This window comes from Papio anubis, chromosome 2 (assembly GCF_008728515.1).
Source record: "Papio anubis isolate 15944 chromosome 2, Panubis1.0, whole genome shotgun sequence".
NCBI classification, from domain to species: Eukaryota; Metazoa; Chordata; class Mammalia; order Primates; family Cercopithecidae; genus Papio; species Papio anubis.
In genome coordinates, this window is record NC_044977.1 from 140,593,911 (window position 1) to 140,618,383 (window position 24,473).

Below are 24,473 nucleotides of genomic sequence, written 5' to 3' on the forward strand. Positions count from 1 at the left end.
AGGCTGAGACAGGAGACCCACTTGAACCCGGGGGGAGGAAGTTGCAGCAAGCTGAGATCATGCTACTGCATACCAGCCTGGGTAACAGTGTGAGACTCTGTCTCAAAAAAAAAGGGGGGGGGGGGCTATGATTATATAACTATATCATTGTTGGATACTTTTTTAAAGGAATAAAATAAATTGCTTTATGTTAAAGGTCAGCATTCAAAGGAGTCAGTGAACCCAGCCCCTGAATAATTTAACATATTTTGAATATTTATCATTGTGTATGTGTAAAAATATGTCTATAGATTTCATTAGTTTCATGAATAAGACTACAGGTTTCCAAAGTTATCAATTACAACAATAAACACATTTTAATTTGTCTTTAAATAATATGTAGAATAATATTTTCAAAGAATTCCTGTCATAAAGCATCTTCTTATTCCTTTTAATCCAAAATGTAATTGGTAGGAAGACTGCAAATACATGTTTTCTAGATAGCAATAGGAAGCTGGAAAAAAAACGAAAGACCTAAAAATTGGATCTGATGAAGTTAGTAGGCCCCAACCTGAGACTTCATCCCCCACTCCTTAAGCAGACTTCTGGCAGTCTAAGCTCCAGCCCTCTGTGTTTCCTTCAGGTGAATCACCATCTGATTCCTGCAGGTTCAGGAAATACTCTTCCCCAGTCGACAAATCTCACCTACTCTTAGTTATGAGTCATTTACATTAGCAAGAGAGCAAGTTGTTCCAGTAGTTGCCGGGCAGGAGAATTTGAAAGGGTGCCCCAAAGGACAATCTCTAAAGGGGTAGGGGAGATACCTACCTTGTCTGGTAGGGGAGATGTTTAGTTTTTATGCTTTACCAGAAAATCCACTTCCCTGCTGACCTTAGTTTCAAAGCTTATTCTTAATTAGAGACAAGAAGCCTGTTTCAACTTGAAGACACCATATGAGGTGAATGGACAGCCAGCCACCACAATGAAAGGTAAACAAAAAATTTTTCATTTTCTTAAAAGCCGTGGTTGATAAGACACAGCAATGATTAAAAACTGTAATTATACTTCTGCTTAACTCTGAGGTCTGAAGAAAAAGTAGAAATTAGAATGCTGACAATAAGATATGAGGCACCACTGTGAGCCACGAAGCTTCAACTGTTTCCAGTTCAGGCAGGCAGAAATATAAACTACACATTGTGCCTTCAAAAGTAGAAACAATGTTTTGGCAATCGCTCCTATTCAGTACATTTTTTTTAACCACATTTACTTTATTAGATGAGGAAAAGCCAAAGTGTCTTATAATTGTTTCCCAGGACCCAAAACTTGAAATTTGTTTCATAATCGTTTATCTGGTTTTTTTTAAAGAGAGACAAAAAAAGATTTTTCTCTTTCCCAATTGTCTCATTTTGATAAAAGAATCTCAGTCTTTTCACTGTACCACAAAGAACAGGGTAATCCTCATTTTGATCCCTGGAGAAATCATGTTAAAACATGTCAGGAAAGGCACTGAGAAAACTGCCCAGTGACTGACAAACAGGTTAGAAACAGCTTACTTTTGTTCCACATTCAAACTGTTCGGGAAGTTTTCACTGCAGTGAGGAAAACAAGAAGCAAGCATGGAGATCTCACTTCTTTTAAATTTTAATAAGGACTTTTAAAAGGTAGATGAGCCTAAAGTAGAGTGACTTTTTGATTTCTTATTTTAAGATTTATCTGCTATAGAATTTTATATCACATTCTCAAGTTGAATCTGCTTTCATGTTAGGTATATTAACATTTTTAACAAGAGATTTCTTTCATAATTGTTCTCCAATTTACTAGCAATATGAATAGCAATAAATCTGGTTCCATATTACTTTATACTGGGGGAAAAAAGCCAGACACCCTGTTGATATTTATTATTTCTGCCAATTGAGATTAACTGTCTCCACGAAGTTAGGGATCAAAGAGGCGTATTTTCTTAATCCTTCAGCAACATCTCATCCTCAGACTCTTGTTTCTGACATCTACTTGAAAAATGTTGCAGGTATATGTGGGTTAAGGACAAGGGCCTAGAAGAGCAGATGGATGGCTGAATTTCCTATTTAAGGATATAGCCTACAAAAAGAAAGTATCCCGCCGGAAAATCTTTATTTCATGAAGACACTGAGAAAATGCCCTAACCAGAGATAACATGCTAAGAGGATTTACTGCATTTAGAGATGTGGGTGGGAAAAGGAAGACTAAGTTAAAAGGAATGTTCTCATTTAGAGTTGTGCTGTTTGTGCTCTTCAGAGTCTGCCTGCTTTTCTTCCTTAATATCTTGGCATTTGACTCTCTTTAAGAACAACAACAACAACAAAAATTTCATGCTTAGCTCTTTACTCTGAGAAAATGCCACAGAAAGTTAAGATAGATGAGACCACAATGGTCATTAGTTCTTTGTATGCTCCTGAAATAAGAAAAGTCAGAAAAACCCATTAAAATCCCTCAAAGCCCAATAAAGGGTAAGGTTGTGAAGACAGGACAGAAGTGAGGTGAGATCTAGGTAAAGTCACCTCCCTAGAAGCATCCCCCAGTCTCCAGGGTAGATGTTCTCTATGCAGGCATGAGGCAGTAGTTTGGGTTTAAAGTAGAAAGCCAAGGACTCATAGCAAAATGACCTGGGTTTAAGGGCTGAGTGTAAAAAATATTATCAGTGTCACTTAGGCAAGTCTCTGAATTCCCCAGGAGCTCACTTCCCTTCCTCACAGGTAAAATGAAGGGATTAGATCAGATGGTCATCAGAGGCCCCTTGCATCTCTAGATTCCCACGATCCAGGCGATATGCTGAGATGCTGGGGTTGGTAATGAAAGAACCTAAGGCTTGGACCAAGCACACAGGAATGCTTGAGAGGAAACGGGGTAGAGCCACAAATTAGGTCCTTCCCAATTCTGCCCCTAGCCAGCTACATGATGTTAATCAAATCTCGACTTCTCTAGGTCTCAGATCCTTCCTCTGCAAGATTAAGATGAATGTACTATTTGCTCTTCCTACCTGGCTGAAAGTTTTACATTAATACAAGTATTTATACAAGGGCCAGCTGCAGTTTTTATACTTGTAATTATCTACAGGAGGGCGGCAAGAGCAGAAGTAAATGTGATGTGATCCTGTTGTTAAAAACTAGATGAGAGGCACCCACCTCTCAGACCTTCTGCTTCAGGCCAATGGTGAAAGACAGGCTCTATCTGACCTTACAAAGATTATTAAACCCTCTACCTCCTTATATGGCAAACACAGGCAGATTAGAATATTTGTTCTCTATCCTATACCTAATTAACATATTTTGTTTCATTAATATTCTTATTGGCCAAATATAAAAAAACTACACTAAAATACACTTAAGGGAGAGCACTGATTAAGTTCCATCTAGTATAAGTCATGACATTAAGTCATTCATATCAATGATTCTATGGTTTCTCTTAAACAGTAATTTCTAATGATTTCCATCATTTTAAAAGAAGAGCAAAACACCTTAAATGACCTTTTCTAATGTATTAGATAGGATCCGTATGGCACAAACTGTCCTTCTATTCTTAATACTAACACAGTAATAATTAGCATACACTGATAGCTTTATATGTGACAAGATTATTGCATATTTTATCAGGCTTTTTTTTTTTTTTTTTTTTTTTTGAGACGGAGTCTCACTCTGTTGCCCAGGCTGGAATGCAATGGCGCGATCTCAGCTCACTGCAACCTTCGCCTCCTGGGTTCAAGCGATTCTCCTGCCTCAGCCTCCCACGTAGCTGGGATTATAGGCACCCGCCACCACGTTCAGCTAATTTTTGTATTTTTAGTAGAGCCGGGGTTTCACTATGTTGGCCAGGATGGTCTCAATCTCTTAACCTCATGATCTGCTCATCTCGGCCTCCCAAAGTACTGGGATTACAGGCGTGAGCCACCGCACCCGGCCTTATCATGCTATTTTTTTTTTTAACTCAGACAACCTTAAGGTGTAAATTACTATTATCCACTTAAACAGCTGAGCAAGCTGAGGCTTAACGAGCATACCAGTAGGGAGCAGAGCTCTGACCCTGAAACACTGCCGACAGTCAACCATGCTCTATTTGCTGTTACCTCTTTTTGTGGGTAGTTACATATGTAAAATGATTTAGACTTATTGTATATTTACTGTACACTGGTATCATGGTATAGACTACAGGAGATAAATGGCCATCTTGGGTGCATGATTCCCTGCAATGAAGTTGGAGCTATTTTAACTTGCTAGTTTTCCCAAAGGAGGCATGAGATGCTAATCAGCACATGAATACCAAATTTTTGTGCAGGCAGTAGCAGAGCGGTAGTTAGGAGCACAGCACTGACATGGACTTAGGTTCTGTTCAAATCCAGGCTCTGCCCCTCATTAGTGATGTTAATGAGGGCAAGCTCTAGCACTCCAGCGTCAGACAGCACGTATCTGCTCAAAGAACAAATAGTGTGTGCAAATAGCCCAAGTATACTGTACTCCAAGTATTCTCTCTAAGCCTCAGGTTTTTTACATCTGAAAAATTAGAGCACTAATTCTTACTATCCACTCAAGTACCATGTCAATACTGACTTATTACTACATGTCAAGTTTGAATAAAAGGTCTGTGCTGTGGTAATACTTCATTCAAAACAATCTTATGAGGGCTGTTTTACAGAAGAAGAAAAAGGCACAGAGAGGTTGGGTAACCTGCCCAAGTAAATGGCAAATCTGTAATGTGAATCCAAAGTCCTTTTAATAAATTAAAATATACATAGGTAATTTAGAACATTCCTAGGCACACAGTAATACTAGTCAGCATTTGGGGAGCTCTTTTACTGTTGTTGTATGTAGCAAGATAGACACTTACACTTCTCAAGCTCCCGGAGAAGGGTTTTGCCCTGTAGCCTAAGAGGCGCTCAGGTCAAAGATATTACTGGCTCTTGACCACCAGAGCAACTCTCTGGAGGACACAGAACAAAGTGAAACTTTGTTTTCCAAGTCCTTGAGTCTAGAAGGTACCCTTTATTGACTATATCAAGATTCGGAATGTCTCCGAAGCAGAGGCCAGTATACCAAAAGGGCAGCAGAAACAAAATGATCCGAAGTCCCTATACTAAAGGAGCTTATCATCTAGTTGAATAAAGAAAAATGTTAACAGAATACTTCGGCTGTTTGCACATATTAGAGTACTAAGCTCTGTGGCTCTCAGGCTGAGAACTGAAAAGAGAGATCCAAGAAAACAATGCATATATATCTGTTGCCTCTAGACTGTAGGCATTTGAGAATTTGTTATACTCTTTTGGGGGTGGATGACCTACCTGTCCAAACTTGTTCCTCCTCAGACCTGCTAGGCCCCAAAATTATAAATAAAACTGAAAATAAATCACTGGGCCTTTCAAACTTTTTTAGATAAACTGGCTCCAAGACAAATTGAGAAAAACTGCAAAATTAACTGTTTTTGTTGTTGTTGTTTTTGAGACGGAATCTCGCTTTGTCACCCAGGCTGAAGTGCAATGGCGTAATCCTGGCTCACTGCAACCTCCACCTCCCAGGTTCAAGCTATTCTCCTGCCTCAGCTCCTGAGTAGCTGGGATTACAGGTGCCCGCCACCACGCCCAGCTAATTTTTGTATTTTTAGTAGAGACAGGGTTTCACCATGTTGGTCAGGCTGGTCTCCAACTCCTGACCTCATGATCTGCCCACCTCAGCCTCCCAAAGTGCTGGGATTACAGGTATGAGCCACCACGCCTGGCCTAAAACTGTTTACTAGATGTATTTATATAGAAAACAGTGCTACATATCATGATGAAGCAGAATGTGGCTCACAGTAATATGCAATCCTTAAATAATCACAGCTACAACTGTATTCTAGTTGTCTCACCCAAGCATTTTAAAAACCTAAAAAATGAAAACTTTGAGAGGATAATGGCTTGCATTAGGTCAAAATGGTACATGCCTATATTATATATAGCAAAACAAATTAATAGAAGAATAGTAATTGCCATTTAAAAGGTAATTACTATACCAATGTGTCAGCATATGCCATGATGGCTGCTGGAAAAATAAAACTATTTATCTGTTAAACATCAATATTCCCTTTACTCTAAAACATTCATTCTAATTTCATAATGTAAACAACAGAATACACACACACACACACAGTTTTAAATATATATAATTTTAAAAACTATTCACTCTGTGCCTAGAGCCAACAGTACAATACCTCAAGTATTATCTCTACTTTTCATCCTAAGATCCAGAAATGCTAATATGTACCCAATCCTTCACAAAGTCATGCTGGATCTTACTATGGTCTTTTTACATCCAGTTTACAGTCTATATGAAATTGCAAATAAGACAGGCACTAAACAACTGGCCAGTGCGGAACTCAGTTTGAGTGCTCAAAGTTGCAGGCACCTGAAATATAAATGCCATGGTACACTACTTCTTGCTCTAATGGCTTCCCCATCCTGGAAGATGCTCTCAGCAAAATAACTGTCTCATAGCCAGGGTGGCAAAGCCAAACATTTCTACCCTTAAAGTTTTTCCCCAACCCAGCGCCTATCTGGAGATGGTACATTTCCTATGCAGCCTCCCTTTCCTCTTCTGTCAATTACAACCTGATTAACTTCATGCCAACTAAGCTCTCCTTCCAATGTATTCATATAATTATTTTATTTATTTATAATCTTTCTGGTTCCAACAACAACAACAAAAATGAGGTGTTCTGCAGAGATGCTTAATATGAAGTTAATTCAAATGAACTTTAAATTTAAACAAATGAAGCCTGGGAAAATGAATGGTGGGAAATTAAAAACCATATGAGAAATTAGTTCACCAAATGCATTCATCCCTATCTGATAGTGTTGGGCCTTAAGGTGGATCTCAACTCCAACAGGAAATCAAGAAGGCATAAAGATTTGGTGTTGATGAATTCACAGCTGGCCTACAGAACACCACTCTTATTACGTAGAGTAGAAATAACTTTCTCCCATGAGTCTTAACATAAAGAACCAATGTTGTATTGAACACCCTAAGAGTAGGCACAATGAAAAGGGTTGAATGCTTGAAGACACCAACTCAAAGCTTAATCCAGGCATAGCCATTTTACAGGGGCAGGATAAGACAATGTAATGGGGCCCAGGCATGTGGCTCACTTTAAATATTTTCATCTTATTGCTGTTTCTCCATAATCATTCTAAGGAAATCTTTCTGCCTCCTTCTCACCAGTGTACTTAATTCTAATTACGAAAATTTCACAAGTGTTAGACATACTAGCTGTCTTTTATTAGCATACTGGTACTGTTGTTTCTTCTTATACCTGGCTGACTTTCCTCACTGATATAACCGGTGGGGCTGCTGCTGGCATTTGAATTTGCAGCCCTCCACTTTAGCTCCCCCGACTTTACAGTGAGCTGTTCAAAAACCTCAGCAGGTCCAGCGTTTGATTAGCCTCCTAATGGTTTGATCAGACCTTCTTCCTGGTCTTCAGTCATGCCTTACACAGGTCAACTGCCAATTCCTACTCCTGTCAACACCCTCCCTGGGCTGGTACCCTTTCACTTCAGAAGGCAGAAAAAAAAAAATTGTTAAAAATAAAAAACAGAAAACTTACATATGCCTTCCAAAATGAAATTAAGTCAGAGAGCAGGCCAAATTCCATGATTGCCTAATAGTAAGTCAAAGGTGTTCTTGAACTCTGACTCTCTGCCTGCAGGTACTCTGCTAGACCCTGGAGATAAAAGGATGCAAGGACACTCTGGCAGTCAGGCAAACAACAAAAATAGAATACAACAGCTGGAGGTATGGGATACCATAGGGGCTGAGGAGCACTTACGTGGCACATGGGGATAACATGGAAGGCTTTGAGAAGAGGAGGCAGATGAGTTAGATTTGAAGGTGGTATAGGCAGCTTGCCTAATAGACAAGGGGGAGAAGGGATTTTCAGGATAAAATGCAAGTTAAGAAGGGTCTGGTGCAGAAGCTATATAGTGGGCAGGTATACAGGTCAGGTCAGGAGGTCCTTATCACCTGCAGAGGAGCCTGAGTTATGTCCTGTACAAGACAGTAAGCCAGTGAAGACTGCGACAGAAGAGGACATCAAGCAAAGAAATGTGAATAGCAGGAAAATGCATGTGGCAAATATTAAGATAATACAACTATATAGGTTACTATCTCTCCTAGTTGAGGAAGTTACTGCATCTATAAATCAAGCCAGAGAAAATTATTTTAATTCAAATATTCCTATTAGTTTAAAAGACATTGTTTAAAAAATGACTAATGCCAGAAGTTGATAAATTCACTGAAGTAGGAATTACTTTGAAGAAATGGTGTGTGTGTGTGTGTGTGTGTGTGTGTGTGTGTGTGTGTGTGTGTTTGTATTTCATGAAATGAGTTATATGTGATCCCAGATCCTTTTACTACATATGGGTGAGGGTGGGTTATTTATCTGTATTCATGAGAAGAGAAAAATGAGAGTGAGCATTTGATGCTGATTAAGAAATGTGAAATATCCACTTATGTTAAAGACTTCACTTGAGAATTTGAAAATTGTCAGTGAGGACAAGTGATGAAATTGAAGGAAAAATGCTCTCTTAGGTAACTGTCTTACTCCATTAACTTAAACAGCATTAAGGTTTGGTTAAGCTGTGATTAGAATAATTAGGGTAGCTAACCTGAGAACAGTTCTAATGGGAAAGGCCTGGAGAATACCTGCACCACATCCCACAGCCCAGAAAACTATAATGATGACTGTATTAAAATATCAAGGTGACACCACCACTACCACCATAAAGAAAATTATAACTCGGCCGGGCGCAGTGGCTCAAGCCTGTAATCCCAGCACTTTGGGAGGCCGAGACAGGCGGATCACAAGGTCAGGAGATCGAGACCATCCTGGCTAACACGGTGAAACCCTGTCTCTACTAAAATAAAAAAAAAAAACTAGCCGGGCGAGGTATGGCCAGTCCCAGCCCCGGGAGGCTGAGGCAGGAGAATGGCATGAACTGAAGCTGAGCTTGCAGCCGAGATCCGCCACTGCACTCCAGCCTACGACAGGCTTTGGTGAGACTCCGTCTCAAAAAAAAAAAGAGCCTCCTGTGTACTCTTAAGTAGAATGCTTAATCCACAGGATGCTATTCCGAAACAAGGAACAGCATCTACGTGAACTTGTGAAAAGCATTCTGCATCTTTTAATAGGCTAGTAAATGTTAATCAAACAACTACAGACTTTACCTGGAGTCTTGAATTCTAAGAATATTTTTAAGTGTCACTTGAAATGTATTTAGCTTAGAACATACTAATATTTGTTCACTATATGGGCTACTGGGACTGTGGCCCCTAATCTGACTAGCCTCCTACATAAATGATCCAGAAGTTACTTATGTGGAAATTATACTTTGCTTAAATAGAAGATAAAATACGTGCTTCAACTCAGTAAGTTGTAAAATTTGAGTAAAATTCTTATTACTCATAATAACTACATAGTAATGTGATACAGATCTCCTGATCTGACTCACAATAGCCACATAATAATGTGAGTAGTAGGAGTTTTACTCAAATTTTACAACTTACTGCATTAAAAGGTGTATTGTTACTTTCTGTTTAAGAAAAGCATTTACTGTTTATGCAAAGTATATTTGCCATGAATTACACCTTTATATTCCTATAGCCTTACAATATAAAATTGACAACATATGTTCTCTTACCAGATTCACACAGCACCCTTGGGAAGTACGTCAGGTATTTATTATTCTCCCTGTTTCATAGATGAGGAGGCTCAAGCTCTTTGAAGTACAATGCTTTACAGGGTCACAGAGTCAAAGACTGAGTCAAAAACGTAACAGCTGCCTACTGAATCCAGGTCTAGGATACTTTGCACTGGTCAGGGAATCTCAGTCTAGAACACTTTCCACCAGGGAAGCTACTTCTGACACTCCACAAGGCCAGCAAAGCAACACTACAGAGGCAGCCTGTTCTGGGGTCATAAAACCTACAGCTCATTTCCTGGTTTTGCCTCTCACCATCTGTGTGGTATTGGGCAGGTTGCTGAATCTTGCTCAGTTCCCTCACTCGTACAAAAAGAATAGTCAGGTTTGAGGTTAAGGTTATAAAGAACCATTAGACACAAATCTTGTCTTCAGGGAGTTTACAATCCACTTTACATCAACCCCCCCATCCCCTCTCAACACACACACACACACACACACACACACACACACACCCCCACCAAGGTACCTGAGGTCACCTAAAAAAAAAATGTTAAGTCTAAATTGTTAACCAAAATAGGCCTACTTGTAAGCTGTATGTACCAGCAAAACTATGAGAGGACAACATCAGTGTAGCACCTGAAAAACCTGAACGAAGGGCTGCTGTGCTTTGCATTCCAACACGTTTGGGAGACTAACTCCGTGCATGCATTAATGAAATGTGCTATGAATACAGTGACCTAATTCCATTACAATAAGAGGTAACTCATAACCAGTGAGGTAACCTGCCTCTTTCCCCAGGCCTTCAGCAGAGCTATCATCTTAGCACTGTTGAAAAACACACATAAATTTACAAACACACATACACATAAAGTCAGGCTTAAACTGAGAAAGATTCTTAGATTATAGGTGATTCCAAAATAGAAGAGATCCTGTATCTTTCAACATAAACTTTCTATCAGATGGCTTTTGTGAAGACTCTCTCTTTACCACAAAAATGCCGGAACTACATCAATATCTCTATATAATCAATCAGTTCAATATAGCTTTTCAGAAGTAAAGTGCCAAAATAAACCTTCAAATCTCAAATTCTTACAATTTCAGATGTGAGCTTTTAGAGGGAAAACTGGAGAGTGGAGGACAAATAGGAAAGGTATTGATATTACAACTCTTCTCATCTGAGAACCACCACTACCAAACACTAAATCAAAAATTAATCATGAGCAACTGCATTTAGGGAGGCAGCATTTAACTGACATTTATATTTCAAGATCCTGACCAGAGGGCAATAACAAGAGAGATGAAGCCCAGGGAGAGTTAAAGCACTGCGATAGCATGGCAGGGCACACCGGCCCACTCTTCCTGCTGAGGGAGTTTCCCCCAGCATGGTACAAATGACTCCCCACCCATGCCAAGATCCAATCCAGTGAACTGCAACAGCAGGCTGGCTCTGTGGGGACCACAAGGCTGGGTGTCCAAAGTAGCTGTTCAGTAGTCCTGGATGTTGTCCTCCCATAGCCCCTCTGGGGAGAGAGCAAAGGTTTGGGCATCCAACACAACTGGGATCAAGTCTCTACTCCACTACTCAGAAGCTTTTCCTGAACACCAGAAACCTCAGTTTTTCCCCACCAAAAGCAGTTTTATAACACCATCAGTAGGGTTTTCACTGAAAGGCCCCAGTAGAGGGGTGGGCACAGAGAAAAGCTCCACTGTGACTATTAATACATTCTCAGGTGTGAACTAAACAACATGACCTCCTGTCACTACTTTTTCTGGGTTGCTAAGAGGTATAAGAAAAACCATTTGAAAAGAAATGCTAAGTGATGGTCAGTAACACAAGATAAATCAGGCGTTTGCAGGGAGGAGAGACATAGAAGAAGAGGAAGATATATTTATAATCAAAGAACAATTGGGGATCTATAGAGGTTAAGTATAGCCACATAAGATTAAATGACACACGGAATAATGGCTGCAAAATCAAGTGACTGTAGGACCCAGCAGGTAATGTTCCCGAAAGAGGCGGCCCAGGGACATCAACGAGTATGCTGTGAGCTGGAGAACTGGAGAGAGCTCACTTCCCCATCAGGAAGGGGCAACTAATACTGCTGGATTGTTCATGCTGGATGCTGGCAAATCTTTTCATCTTTCAAGATGGGATCCAAATCTGGATTCTTATGTGAAATTTCCTGATGTTTTCAACATTGTTCAGGCCAAATAAAACCAGACCTCTAGTTTGGAAGACTAGCAGGTCCTTCACAAGCTTGATGGAGAAAACAAACTCCTACCTCTGCCCAATACTGCCCCCTCCCACTTCCTGTCCTCTAAAATAACCCCCCAGAATCATTCTTCACTTTTACTCCACAACAGTATAATAGAACTGCAATTTCAGTTTCTATTGGATTTTATATGAATCCCAGCTCTACCCATTACTCAGTGTGAGTCAGGGCAAGTTAATTAAACTGTCTGAATCTCGTATCTTCCTACCTGGCGGGGGTGGAAATATATCTAGGTCCTAGGGTTGCTCTGAGGATTGCTTAAGGTATCAACCACCAAGTTTGGGGTCCCAAAGCAAGCAGAAACTGAGAATGTGTTAATCCTTTTCCACCACCCTCATTTTAAAAGTAGCTTACAACCAACAACAAAGAAACACGGTTAGTAAAATAGCCAAAGGAAAATACCAATGGGTGGCTGGAAAAAAAACAGGTCTCTAAGCAGCGATACCATCTAACCTCAGGAATGACTGTGAAACCTGGGCCTACCACAAACATCACATTCTTGTGTGGTTTCATCAGCTCTCAGCTGAAGGAACAGTAGGTGGCAGGGCAGGATTCCCGCCCAGGATCCAAGTGCTGGAACGAAGCCCTTTACTACCACTGAAGCAATCTTCCTTGCAACACCCTGCAAGTGCTGGGACATGCAGACAATGCAGAGCCACTGTAGTAAAAGCACACAGGGAGCCCTGAAGCTGAGGCACTGATCGTTCAGAAAGACAGCAGGCAGGTGAGGCTCTGAGACAATTTAAAGGAAAGGGCAAGCTCTTGGAGCTAAAGTATCAGTCAAATGACTCCTGAGAGGGCAGCTGAGGCCACCAGCCACACAGCCATCTCAGCATAAACAAGGTGCAAGGATCCACCCCCCCTCAACCCTTTGTCCAACCTATGAAGCATTAAATAAATTCAACTGTGTACCTACGATACACAGCAGGAACTAAAATGACTTCAGCTCCACCCTGCACAAGTCCACAGGCTGCTTTGTAAAGGTTCATCATTTTAAGCTCGCAGTCATCCTATAATGGACGAGTCATCATACCCATTTTATACAGGCAGAAATGGAGGGTCAGAAGCTAAAAGCAACAGAGCTCAGGCTGTAATCCAGAGAATCAGAGAATCAAATCCTTGCTCTATGCACTCCACCATGGTGCCACCATACTTGGTTAGAGGTCAAGGCAGGAATTTTTTTGTTTTTTAAATCCAAGCTAGAAAAAGAATTTTTCTTTGAGACTGAGTCTCGCTCTGTTGCCCAGGCCGGACTGCAGTCGCGCGACCTCAGCTTACTGCAAGGTCTCCCAGGTTCAAGCGATTCTCCTGCCTCAGCCTCCCAAATAGCTGGGACCACAGGTGTACACCACCACGCCCAGCTAATTTTTGTATTTTTAGTAGAGATGGGTTTTCACCATGTTGGCCACGCTGGTCTCGAACTCCTGACCTCAGGTGACCCACCCGCCTCGGCCTCCCAAAATGCTGGGATTACAGGCGTAAGCCACCGCGCCCAGACGGAACATTTTTAAATGCCAGACATTAAATGATACGCTTAAGAAAACCCTCCATTAATCCTTTATCTATCTCCACCTCCCACCTTCTCTGTCTCCTTCCCGTCACAGGCATGTTCTTTTTTTGAAAGAGTTTTCTGAGATTGCTGCCTCCACTTCCTCACCTAGCAAACATTACTCAACCCTCTGTCATTAGGCTTCTCTCCTCAAAACACCCTGGGCCCCCCAGCAGATGGAGCACTGGCAAAGACGAACAATGACCTTTTCGTTGCTGAATCCCATCCAATGGCACTTTGCTGTCCTATGTCACTTGAGTTTCCCCACAGGATAAAACTAGTCACAATTCCTCATTTCGTAAACTCTCTTTTTGGTTCATATGACATTATTCCTTTTTGGTAATCCTCCCAACTCTCTGGCCTCTCCTTCAGGCACTCTGCTCACCCTAAGACTGCTCCATTAAAAAGTCTATATTAGCTCTCTGCTATTCTCACTCCACTGTGTGGTTTGGGGTTTTTTGTTTGTTTGTTTGGAGACAGAGTCTCACCCTGTCATCCAGGCTGCAGTGCAGTGGTGTGATCTCAGCTCACTGCAACCTCTGCCTCCTGGGTTCAAGCGATTCTCCTACCTCAGCCTCCCCAGTAGCTGCGATCACAGGTGCACGCCATGTCACTCGGCTAATTTTTGTATTTTTTAGTAGAGGTAGGGTTTCACTATGTTGGCCAGGCTTGTCTCAAACTCCTGACCTCAGGTAATCTACCCACCTCACAAAGTGCTGGGACTACAGGCATGAGCCACCATTCATGGCCGACTGTGCAGTTTCATCTTGGACAATCTCATCCATTCCCACAGCTTCTTCTATCACCTATTTTATGTTGGCCTTAGATAGACATCACCAGCCAGGGGTACTTCTCCAAGCTCCAGACCTGTCTCTTTAATCATTTAGTAGACACCTCTACATGCATACTACACAGGCATCATGAAATCAACCAATCCAAAACTAAACTCCACCCATCCCAATACGTGCTTGTCCTTTCATGGGTCCTACATCAGCAAAAGAGACTAAAATCTATAGTCAAATACCTGGGAGGCCTCCAACACTCTTCTAACCCTTTTCACTAGTATCATTCAGCCACAAATTCTTTAAGATGCCTCATATTTGTCATATATCTCCATCTCTACATGCTGTCACCAGTTCCTCAGCAGACTATTATACCTTATCTTTGGCTACACTCAGCATTTCCATGTGCTCCTTTCTGATTGGACCTTGGGCAAACCTGCCACAACCTGGGCATCATAGTTGTCATGGAACCTCTGTAATCCTTGCTTCTCCTCAGTTTGAGTACACCTCTGTATCTTCACAGCATCCCACACCTCTCATTCGATATTGAAATGGTCTGTTTACTTCTGGATTCTCAACTAGACTCTAAACTTGAGGACAGAAATGTACTTTCTCATCTTTATATACTCCAGGGCCTGAAATATGAGCAGACTCTTAGTAAATGACCTTATGAAAGAGATCAGGCTATGGGTGGTACTGAAGAAGTAGTAGAGATTTCCAAGGTAGGGAGAGAGGGGAGAAAGGAGGTCATTCACAGGGCAGGAATGGCTATGAAGAAAAGTAGGGAACTAAACTCAGGCATATCACCTGAGAGTCTGCAGTTTGGTTAAACCAGAGAGTTCCAATAAGAGGAACATGATCTTGAATTTAATTTAGGCAAAGATTAATGGAAATAACAGAAGCAGAAACTGGCATTTATAAAGCACTTAATTTATAAATGTATATTCAATTTAACCTCAAGAAGGAGGGATGCTAGATACTATAGAGTAGGTATTATTGTTCCCGTGATTCGAAATATTATGGGGCAAGCAGATATCCCCAAAGTCTATCGTGACCTCTGAGTTACCCGAATTTAGCATGTTCTGAATTTCACGTTCCATGATCTTTAACACTACAAAAATAACTCCTTATCTTTAGTTAGTAATTATAATTTAAGAATTGCCTTACCATACAACACAGGATTAAGGAGCAAAAGAATAAGATCTCTCATACTCTCCACTCCTGCCCCCAACCCCAGCAGACACTTTCTGCCTCTACAGATTTGCCTTTTCTGGACATTTCACCTAAAGACATGTAGTCTTTAGGTGTCTGGCTTCCTTCTCATGCAAAACGTTTTCAAGGTTCATCTATACAATAGCTGTATTTCAATTCTTTTTACTGGGTAATATTCCATCCTTTGCCTATACCACAGTTGACTCATCTACTCTCCAGTCAGCACTTGGCTTCTTTCTGCTTTTAACTATCATGAATAATGCTGTTATAAACAATTGCATACAAGTCATTGCATGGGTATATGTTTTCATTTCTCGTGGCTAGATACCTAGAGGTAGAACTACTGGGTCATATGACACATTTGGTTTTAACTTTTTAAGAAACTGCCAAGCTCTTTCCAGAGTAGCTGTACCACTTTGATTTCTTATCAGCAGTGTATGAGGGGTCCTGTTTTCCCCACCCTCAGCAACACTTGTTACTGTCTGTCCTTTTCAGATCCAGCCATTCTGGTAGACGCAGGATGGTATAGCACTGTGGTTCTCATTTGAATTTCCCTACTGACTAACGATGTTCAGTGTCCTTCCATGCACTCTTGGTGAAATGTCTAGACAAATCTTTTGACTTTTTTTAAATTGGGTTGTGTCCTCCTTATTAAGAAGCTGTAAAAGTTCTTTGCATATTCTAAATACAAATCCTTTATCAGAAATGTAACATGCAAATATTTTCTCCCAGTCTCCTCTCTCTACGTCCTCCTTATTGGCCAACTGTCTGCTCTCTCTCTCTCTCTTACTGCAACTGTCAGTGAGGAAGGTTACAGGAAGCCATCTGAAGAGGACAACCATACAACTTGAGAACAGAGAAACATCAAACTAAAAATGTGTTTATCAGGTAATTTCCTTGAAATGTTTCCATGAGAAACTGGATTCAAGCTTTTTAAGCTTACTGAAATCCAAAGATCATTATTACAAAGTCTAGAAAATTAACAGCTTCAGTCATTCTCCCCAGTAAACTTTAATAAATAAAAAGAAAGTAGAGTTTTACCTCCTTGACTTACATTACAAAATAATGTGATGCTGGAACCCCACAAGGAGAGATTCTAAGAACTTTAATCAATGCCTATGCTGCTGCATTAACCAAAAAACACCTTCTGAATGCCGCTGTGTACCACATACTCAAGGTGAGGTATGGATAGATTGTCTAAACTCTCAAATGAGTGGATTCTAGGTGTAGACAATCATGGAAAATTAAAAACCATTTTTTCTATCTACTACCAAATCAAGTACCTTAGCTACATGTGATATTTGCAAACAGAAGAGAAGGACACACACAGGAACATAAAAAGAAATAAGTGCCTCTCCACTTACTGCAAACTCCTACATATACTCCTGCCTCCCATGTGCCTTTCCCTGCTATCTTAGCACATATACAGAGACAAAAGTAACTGCTCACATCAGCCCCAAGTTTGCTTTGTGCTTGGATAGAATGAGGTTACTTGGGGTCTCTTTAAGCAACATCAGTGATGGGACATGAAAGTCCCACATGGTTTTATTTCATGAGAAAGCGTGTGACTTCCCCTTACAGTAAACTGTCCCATAAGCACATTCTACTTCAGCTGCACTTTCCAGAACAGTTCCCAGGAATTCTGCTTTCTATGGTCAATACGTGATGGAAGCCAGAGAACAGGGAACTGATCCAGATGCAGGGAAAGGGATGGGGGAAATCATGTTTGAAAGTATCCAACATTGCACGCACATATGGTCTCAGCTAACCTTTATTAAGATGTCGTGAAGAATGCAAAGCTCAGAAAAGTTAAGGTATGTAGCCAAAGTCATCCACAAGACATAACTCCCAGCAGGGAATTATGAAAGAGGGCAACTCTTGTGTGGCCCAGGTGTTCATCTCCAAAGAGCACATGCTTTCTGAATTGTGGAGGCAATCGTTTTAACTGAAAAGACCAATATGTTATATTTTCAAATTCCTTCCCAACTGATTCTTTCCTCATTTTTCTTTTTCTCGCCAGAAATCAAACCAGGAATAACCTATGGTGAACCCACGCCTCAACTGTCCCCAAGTGTTTCCTGACACGCATCTTTGCTTACAGTGCATCACAACTGAAGAATGGGGCTCAACTTGACACTTGCAAAATTACCAAGTAAGCCGTCGGAAGAGATGTAAAGAAAATCTTACTTTATCAATGACTATTATTTTCACTGTTTGGGAATTTGGGGAGTTTAATGGTCAGAGAACCAACTAACAAAATAAACCAGCATTTAGCTTTGTGTTTCCTTATGTATAAAACAGTAAACACACAGGATAGTATCACTGAGACAAATTTAGCTTACTATCATTTTGTTTCAAACTTTGTTTCATCTAGACATCATCTCTAAAATGACAAGTAGGATTAAATTAATAATATTTATGGAAGATTTTAAACACAAACTAGAATCACATATTACTTTCCAGATTTAATAGTTTAAACCAAGGTTCATGAGGTTCCCCAAGAGGCCAGAGATAACACTGACCTAGTCTACGGGGTAACTATTTAGAAAATGATCATACCTAAATACAAAAAATTAGCCAGGTGTGGTGGCACATGTCTGTAGTCCCTGCTACTCGGGAGACTGAGGCACTAGAATCGCTTGAACCCAGCAGGCAGAGGTTGCAGTGAGACGAGATCGCACCACTGCACTCCAGCCTGGGTGACAGAGCAAGACTCTGTATCAGAAAAAAAGAAAGGAAAGGAAAGGAAAGGAAGGGGAAGGGGAAGGAGAAGGGGAAGAGGAAGGGAAAGGGGAAGGGGAAGGGAAATGGGAAGGGGAAGGGGAAGGAGAAGGGAAAGGGGAAGGAAAGGAAAGGAAAGGAAAGGAAAGGAAGAAAATGATCATACCTAGGCAGCTGTGCCATGATAGTGACACCCTATAATTTGAATGACTTTTATTATTTCATTCCCACCTGGCAGGTAGAGCAGTGACATATGTTGATACTTTCACATTTTGTGCCAAGTGACACGTCCCAGTGAACAATGATGTAGCTTCACCAAAGGCAAAAGTGGCAGATTCTTCCCTACTCTGTCATTCATAATGTGACTCTATGAACAAGACAAATGGTAATTAAGCTTTATGTTATAGAATGCACACCAACTAAGTACTAGATACTGTACTCAAAATGTCTGCAAAGCATTTAACTCTCAGATGATCCAGCAAGATGGCTATGTATTCCATTTTACAGTTATGAAGAGGCTAAACCAGCATCGTCAAATAGAACTTTCTGCATTGATGAAAATTCCCTATATCTGCACTGGCCAATCCAGTAGCCAGATGTGGTTACCGGGAAACCTGAACATAGCTAGTATGACTGAGGAAATTAATTTTTTAAATTATGCTTAATTTAAATTTAAAATTTTAAACCCACATGTAGTTTGTGCTATATCTAGCTACAAAGCCCAAGCATTCCCCAACACACATACTCAGTCCTGCACACACACATGCACAAACCTATTCCCCCTGCAAAGATAGCCACAGTTCCCTTACATCCCAAACAAATACCACCCTCGTATGTGGCACAAAATAATTTACTATGGAACTAGTAAACTGAGTTCTTATGTCACTGCATTTGTTAATTTAAAAGGAAATGGAATGAGAGTCAGAGAGAATACCAAAGGAAGTTTTACTCTCAATTATCGCTCTGTGTCAAGCCCTGCACTATACAGTCCAGGGAATACCACCCTAGTAAACAAGAAGGGATGGGGAAATCATGTTTGATAATATCCAGCACTGCATGCACATATTGTGAGAAAACAGTCTTTACACTGTAAAACAGCTTCTAATTTTTCTTAATTGAGTCACCAAGCTATTGTCAATTAAAGATGTTCCCTAACTTGGCCAAGTTCTTTACTGTCAGGGAAGAACAACATGATAAAACTGCCTGAGTAAAGAAAGTCATTCACTTTTAGTGGTCAATGTTACTGAGTGGAAACATCATATAGAGAAATGCTTCTGAGTACACCCATAAGTTTTGGAAATATTTAAGGTAATGACAGAGAATAAATGATGGGCATTAGCTGGCAAAAAAGAATATGATATAGACTTAATTCTAAAAAACAAATTGATCACGTGAAACTCTCAAAGTTAAGTTTTGAGCCTTCCAGAGCATCCAGATGAGTAATGGCTCATCTGCTTCTTACAAACCATTTTTCTTCTCTACTACTATATTGTTTCAGCAAATAACTCACAACAGGCTTTAACCATAATTTGTTTAAGCTGTGTTGCCTAAATGTGAAATTTGTGAATGAAGTAATAACCAGGCCTAGACCTATCCCATTGAATTAAGAAGTCCTATAGTCCAAAATGTTAATCCTATACATAAACTAAGAAAGCAAATACTGTGAGGTTACACAGTCAACAAGTTCAACACCAGACTGTCTCAAAGCCACAAAACAGTTCAATAACCACTGTGGAAAGAGGTCAATCCTACTTGATCTTTTTAATTTATAAATATATATATGTATTTATATATATAAATATGTTAATATAAATATATATAGATATTATAAATACATACATACACATACACAACCTTTTTTGACACTCTGATTGGAGACTATCTTTAATAATAACCATAATTGTTAGGCAAATCATCAAAATCATCATTTAATAAGAATGTGTTCATATAAATTAAACTTCAAAATATTATAATGATAAATGGAACTGACAGGCAATCCCTAGGCAACATTGTGAAGTAGGGGTTCTTGCACTCCACGATAGGTATGCATAGCAGATCCCCAGGTTACCAACACCAGCAGTTGAAATATTCCCTGCCAAGTATGCTGTAGCTCGTGAATTTGTATTTAAAAATAGTTTGAAAAGCAATTCACCAGTAACTGTTACAAGGCACAGCCAGCACTTCAGGAGATGACATGGCTGCTCCTTTTCAGGCTGTGTCCCTCAGCTGGACTCTTTATTCTGATTTAAACTCACATGTCCTCTCTATTTCCCTAAGGGTTCTATCCCGGGTTAGATGAAAGTGACTGCTAATCATTTAATTGGGTAAATTAATTCAAGCAGACAACTCAGTTAAAGCCACACATCTTAAGAAGCTCCTAATGTCACTGATACTGATTTGGATCTTATGATACAAAAACAGCCAAGACTACATTAAATCAAAATAGGCTTAAATGATACTATACAAGGAAATATTACAAACTGGCAGCAGTAATATAGATGGCTGCTGAATCAGGCATTTTAACTTATAAAGCTTAGTAATACCATGGATCTCATAACAGGCTAGTCCAGATATAAATTACTAGCCTGTGTAAGGATAGTTAGGCCAGGGAAACCAGTTTTTAAAAACACTCACAGTAAGGAATAAAAGGGAAAGAATTAGGAAGAGGACAAGGTTACTTAAGAACAGCCTGCACTTAGATGTCAAACAGCAATTTAGGAATCTGTTTTTGGATTTTAATCATCAAAACTTTCCTGTTTCTCTCCTCAAAGAAGGGAACCAAAACAGATACTAAACTGCCTGTGTGCAGGGCAGTGAGGGCTTAAATTTATGGCGTTATCTCAATAATAAAACCATTCCAAAACATAATTATAACTACAGTAAATATTATTAATTAGAGGGAAGTAAAAATTCAGACGTGACCTTCCTTCTAATCTTACCTCCAAAAGGTGAATTTATAAATTAATTTCATTAGTTCAGGTTCCCAAAAAACAATGACAATAAAATGTGTTTAAATGGCCAAGAGATTTATTGGGGAAAATGGCTACCAGGGAAAATGGGGCAAGCAGAAGGCTGGCACAGCCTTCCAATCACTTGTGGGAGAAAGAAGGAAGGAAGATTGAGTAGGAACAGTGCAGTTTGAAGAAAGTTCAAAGAAAAAGTTTGAAGACTGGTAAGTACTCCTCCAGCCAAAGTCTTTTGTCAGAGAAACCCCTCCTCTTACAAAAACAGGTTTGTCTTGGTATCCCTGCCATGCTCAGTTACAGGCCCAGAGCAGTCCATGGGAAGCATGGCAGCAGCAAGAATGTGGTGGTAGATCCCCACAGGAGCTGGCTGTCCATCATGCTCCCCACAGTAGGAGACATGAGAGGCCCATGTCCATGGCTACTACATAAGTCAAATGCTCATGACCCAATTCACTGATTATATGATGCAGAGATATGGTATAGGTCTTTAACAACAGAAACTAAAAATTCCAAAAAAGCAAAAGGTTTAAAAATTCCCACAATAAATGCAATAGGTGTAACCTAGCCTTGTAAACAAAAAAAATATATACCAGGTTGCAATTACTTTTAACAAGTTGTCCTCCTTGGCAATAAACTGTAAAATTGCAAAACTTAGTAAGAATGAGAAAACGAAATCAGCATTTATCACTGGACTACACAAAAACGTATTTTTGGATATTCTTGACTATACAAATGCATTTTAATGAAGAATTAACTAGATGATGTGTAAATATTTATAATAATCAGAGGCAACTTTATACCAGCCTACACCTTAAATTCTAAGGTGAAAACAGATTTCAGAGAATCAGCAAGTCAGATCTACATCTATCCAGGACTTTTTTCATATGTTCACTTTAGAAGACAGTAGATTTTCTTTTTATTTACAAAATTGCCAAGCCACTTTCTTTCTATTCCTATCAATGGTCCCTAAAAGATCTTAAGTACTATAAGAAAGTCATAGGCAAAAAATTCAAAATGACCCACTAGTTTTACACCTTCTTAATTCTTAAACAGCTTAAAACTGAGGCAGGGGAGGGGAAGATGTATTCAAAGAGGGTGCCAAAGACTACAAACTATGTGTTGGCTATTGTTATTTCCTTGTTATAGAAAATTTCAATTTTCTCTCCACGTTTTGTTGATTGTATTTGTAATGATATCAAACATGGAAGTAAGAATCGGGATAATTTACACTGGCATATTTATCTTCAAAAGGCTGGCATAGGGGATCAGAAATGGGACTTTCTACTCAACGGTCCTGATATGAGGGAGGCAGGGTAGTGAGAGAAGGTTGCTAATTCTTTGACCACTCAAAACATTAACAATGTGCTACCTTTACTCTTTAAATCATTGATGACATCTTTAAGTTCACCTGAAATAACAAAAAGTTGGGTCTGTAAGGGAACCTAGTGGCCTGTGGGCACGGTTGCCAAGCACTGAAGTCCCATCTCCCCACTTCTCCTACAGATAACGAGCTGCACAGCCAAGAGAGTCACAATTCGGGCAACAGGAGCGACGGACCAGGAAAGAACACCACCCTTCACAATGAATTTGACACGATTGTCTTGCCGGTGCTTTATCTCATTATATTTGTGGCAAGCATCTTGCTGAATGGTTTAGCAGTGTGGATCTTCTTCCACATTAGGAATAAAACCAGCTTCATATTCTATCTCAAAAACATAGTGGTTGCAGACCTCATCATGACACTGACATTTCCATTTCGAATAGTCCATGATGCAGGATTTGGACCTTGGTACTTCAAGTTTATTCTCTGCAGATACACTTCAGTTTTGTTTTATGCAAACATGTATACTTCCATCGTGTTCCTTGGGCTGATAAGCATTGATCGCTATCTGAAGGTGGTCAAGCCATTTGGGGACTCTCGGATGTATAGCATAACATTTACAAAGGTTTTATCTGTTTGTGTTTGGGTGATCATGGCTGTTTTGTCTTTGCCAAACATCATCCTAACAAACCGTCAACCAACAGAGGACAATATCCATGACTGCCTGAAACTTAAAAGTCCTTTGGGGGTCAAATGGCATACGGCAGTCACCTATGTGAACAGCTGCTTGTTTGTGGCTGTGCTGGTGATTCTGATCGGATGTTACATAGCCATATCCAGGTACATCCACAAATCCAGCAGGCAATTCATAAGTCAGTCAAGCCGAAAGCGAAAACATAACCAGAGCATCAGGGTTGTTGTGGCTGTGTTTTTTACCTGCTTTCTACCATATCACTTGTGCAGAATTCCTTTTACTTTTAGTCAATTAGACAGGCTTTTAGATGAATCTGCACATAAAATCCTATATTACTGCAAAGAAATGACACTTTTCTTGTCTGCGTGTAATGTGTGCCTGGATCCAATAATTTACTTTTTCATGTGTAGGTCATTTTCAAGAAGGCTGTTCAAAAAATCAAATATCAGAACCAGGAGTGAAAGCATCAGATCACTGCAAAGTGTGAGAAGATCAGAAGTTCGCATATATTATGATTACACTGATGTGTAGGCCTTCTATTGTTTGTTGGAATCTGTATGTACAAAGTGTAAATAAATGTTTCTTTTCGTTATCCTTGCTTGAATCCATCAAAAATATGAATTCAAAGAACTAAAATGATATGAAATGGGGTCATAATTTGAAACTAAGGAAAACATTAAGACACAGCAAAGAGATAAACAAGAGGTAACACATGGCTCAATGGCAGGGTTAATGGTTGGAAGTCTGAGGAGCAGAGTGAAAGGGCAGAATGAGTCACAGCAATGTCCCTGCACTGTGGCCATCCTCCAGGAAAAGCTGCTGCTCTGAAGCCACTTTTGCAGAGAACAAAAAGTATAAAAAAGAAAATTATATCTATCCTTGAAGTTCAAGGATAGGAAAAGAACATACTACTTTCCATCTATAAACTAAGATCTTTGGCGATCATCCCCTCGTTCTCTGTGTGTGGGGATTTTTTTAAATTATTTTTTTCCTTTACTCAGCACTATAGAAATGCAGGTAGGGGTGTGTGGGGGTGTGTGTCTGTGTGTGTGTGTGTGTTTAAAGGCATCATTTTTAGGACCCTCTGTGTCCAGGTCAGAGCTCACCTTCAGGGCTCCAAAAGCAAGTAGGAATGAGCCGCAGAAATGCTTCTGCCTCCTCTGCCTGCTTCATGCCTCACCCCCACTCCTGTGATGCTCCTGTGACACTACCTTTCATTCCTCTGGGTAAGAGACTGTCCTCCAGCAACATAAATGCCTCGTGGGGGATGCATTAA

At 40.1% G+C, this 24,473-nt stretch overlaps 2 protein-coding genes across 7 annotated transcripts in view; one reads left to right on the forward strand and one right to left on the reverse strand.

The window, feature by feature from the left end:
• MED12L (mediator complex subunit 12L) overlaps nucleotides 1–24,473 on the reverse strand; it is a 341,626-nt gene that overhangs the window by 118,397 nt on the left and 198,756 nt on the right. The gene's annotated exons all lie outside the window — the stretch shown is intronic.
• GPR87 (G protein-coupled receptor 87) lies at nucleotides 602–23,794 on the forward strand. The gene is made up of 3 exons (XM_003894946.4): nucleotides 602–968; nucleotides 17,516–17,647; nucleotides 22,686–23,794. The coding sequence occupies exons 2-3, from the start codon at nucleotides 17,614–17,616 to the stop codon at nucleotides 23,726–23,728; spliced, it is 1,077 nt and encodes a 358-aa protein (XP_003894995.1). The 5' UTR covers nucleotides 602–968; nucleotides 17,516–17,613; the 3' UTR covers nucleotides 23,729–23,794.

Bases quoted from the DNA above. Each gene is read 5' to 3' on its own strand.
- GPR87 (XM_003894946.4), top strand. From the start codon at position 17,614: ATGGGGCTCAACTTGACACTTGCAAAATTACCAA. The intron at 17,648-22,685 runs GTAAGCCGTCGG...CTTCTCCTACAG, and splicing joins GACACTTGCAAAATTACCAA to ATAACGAGCTGCACAGCCAA.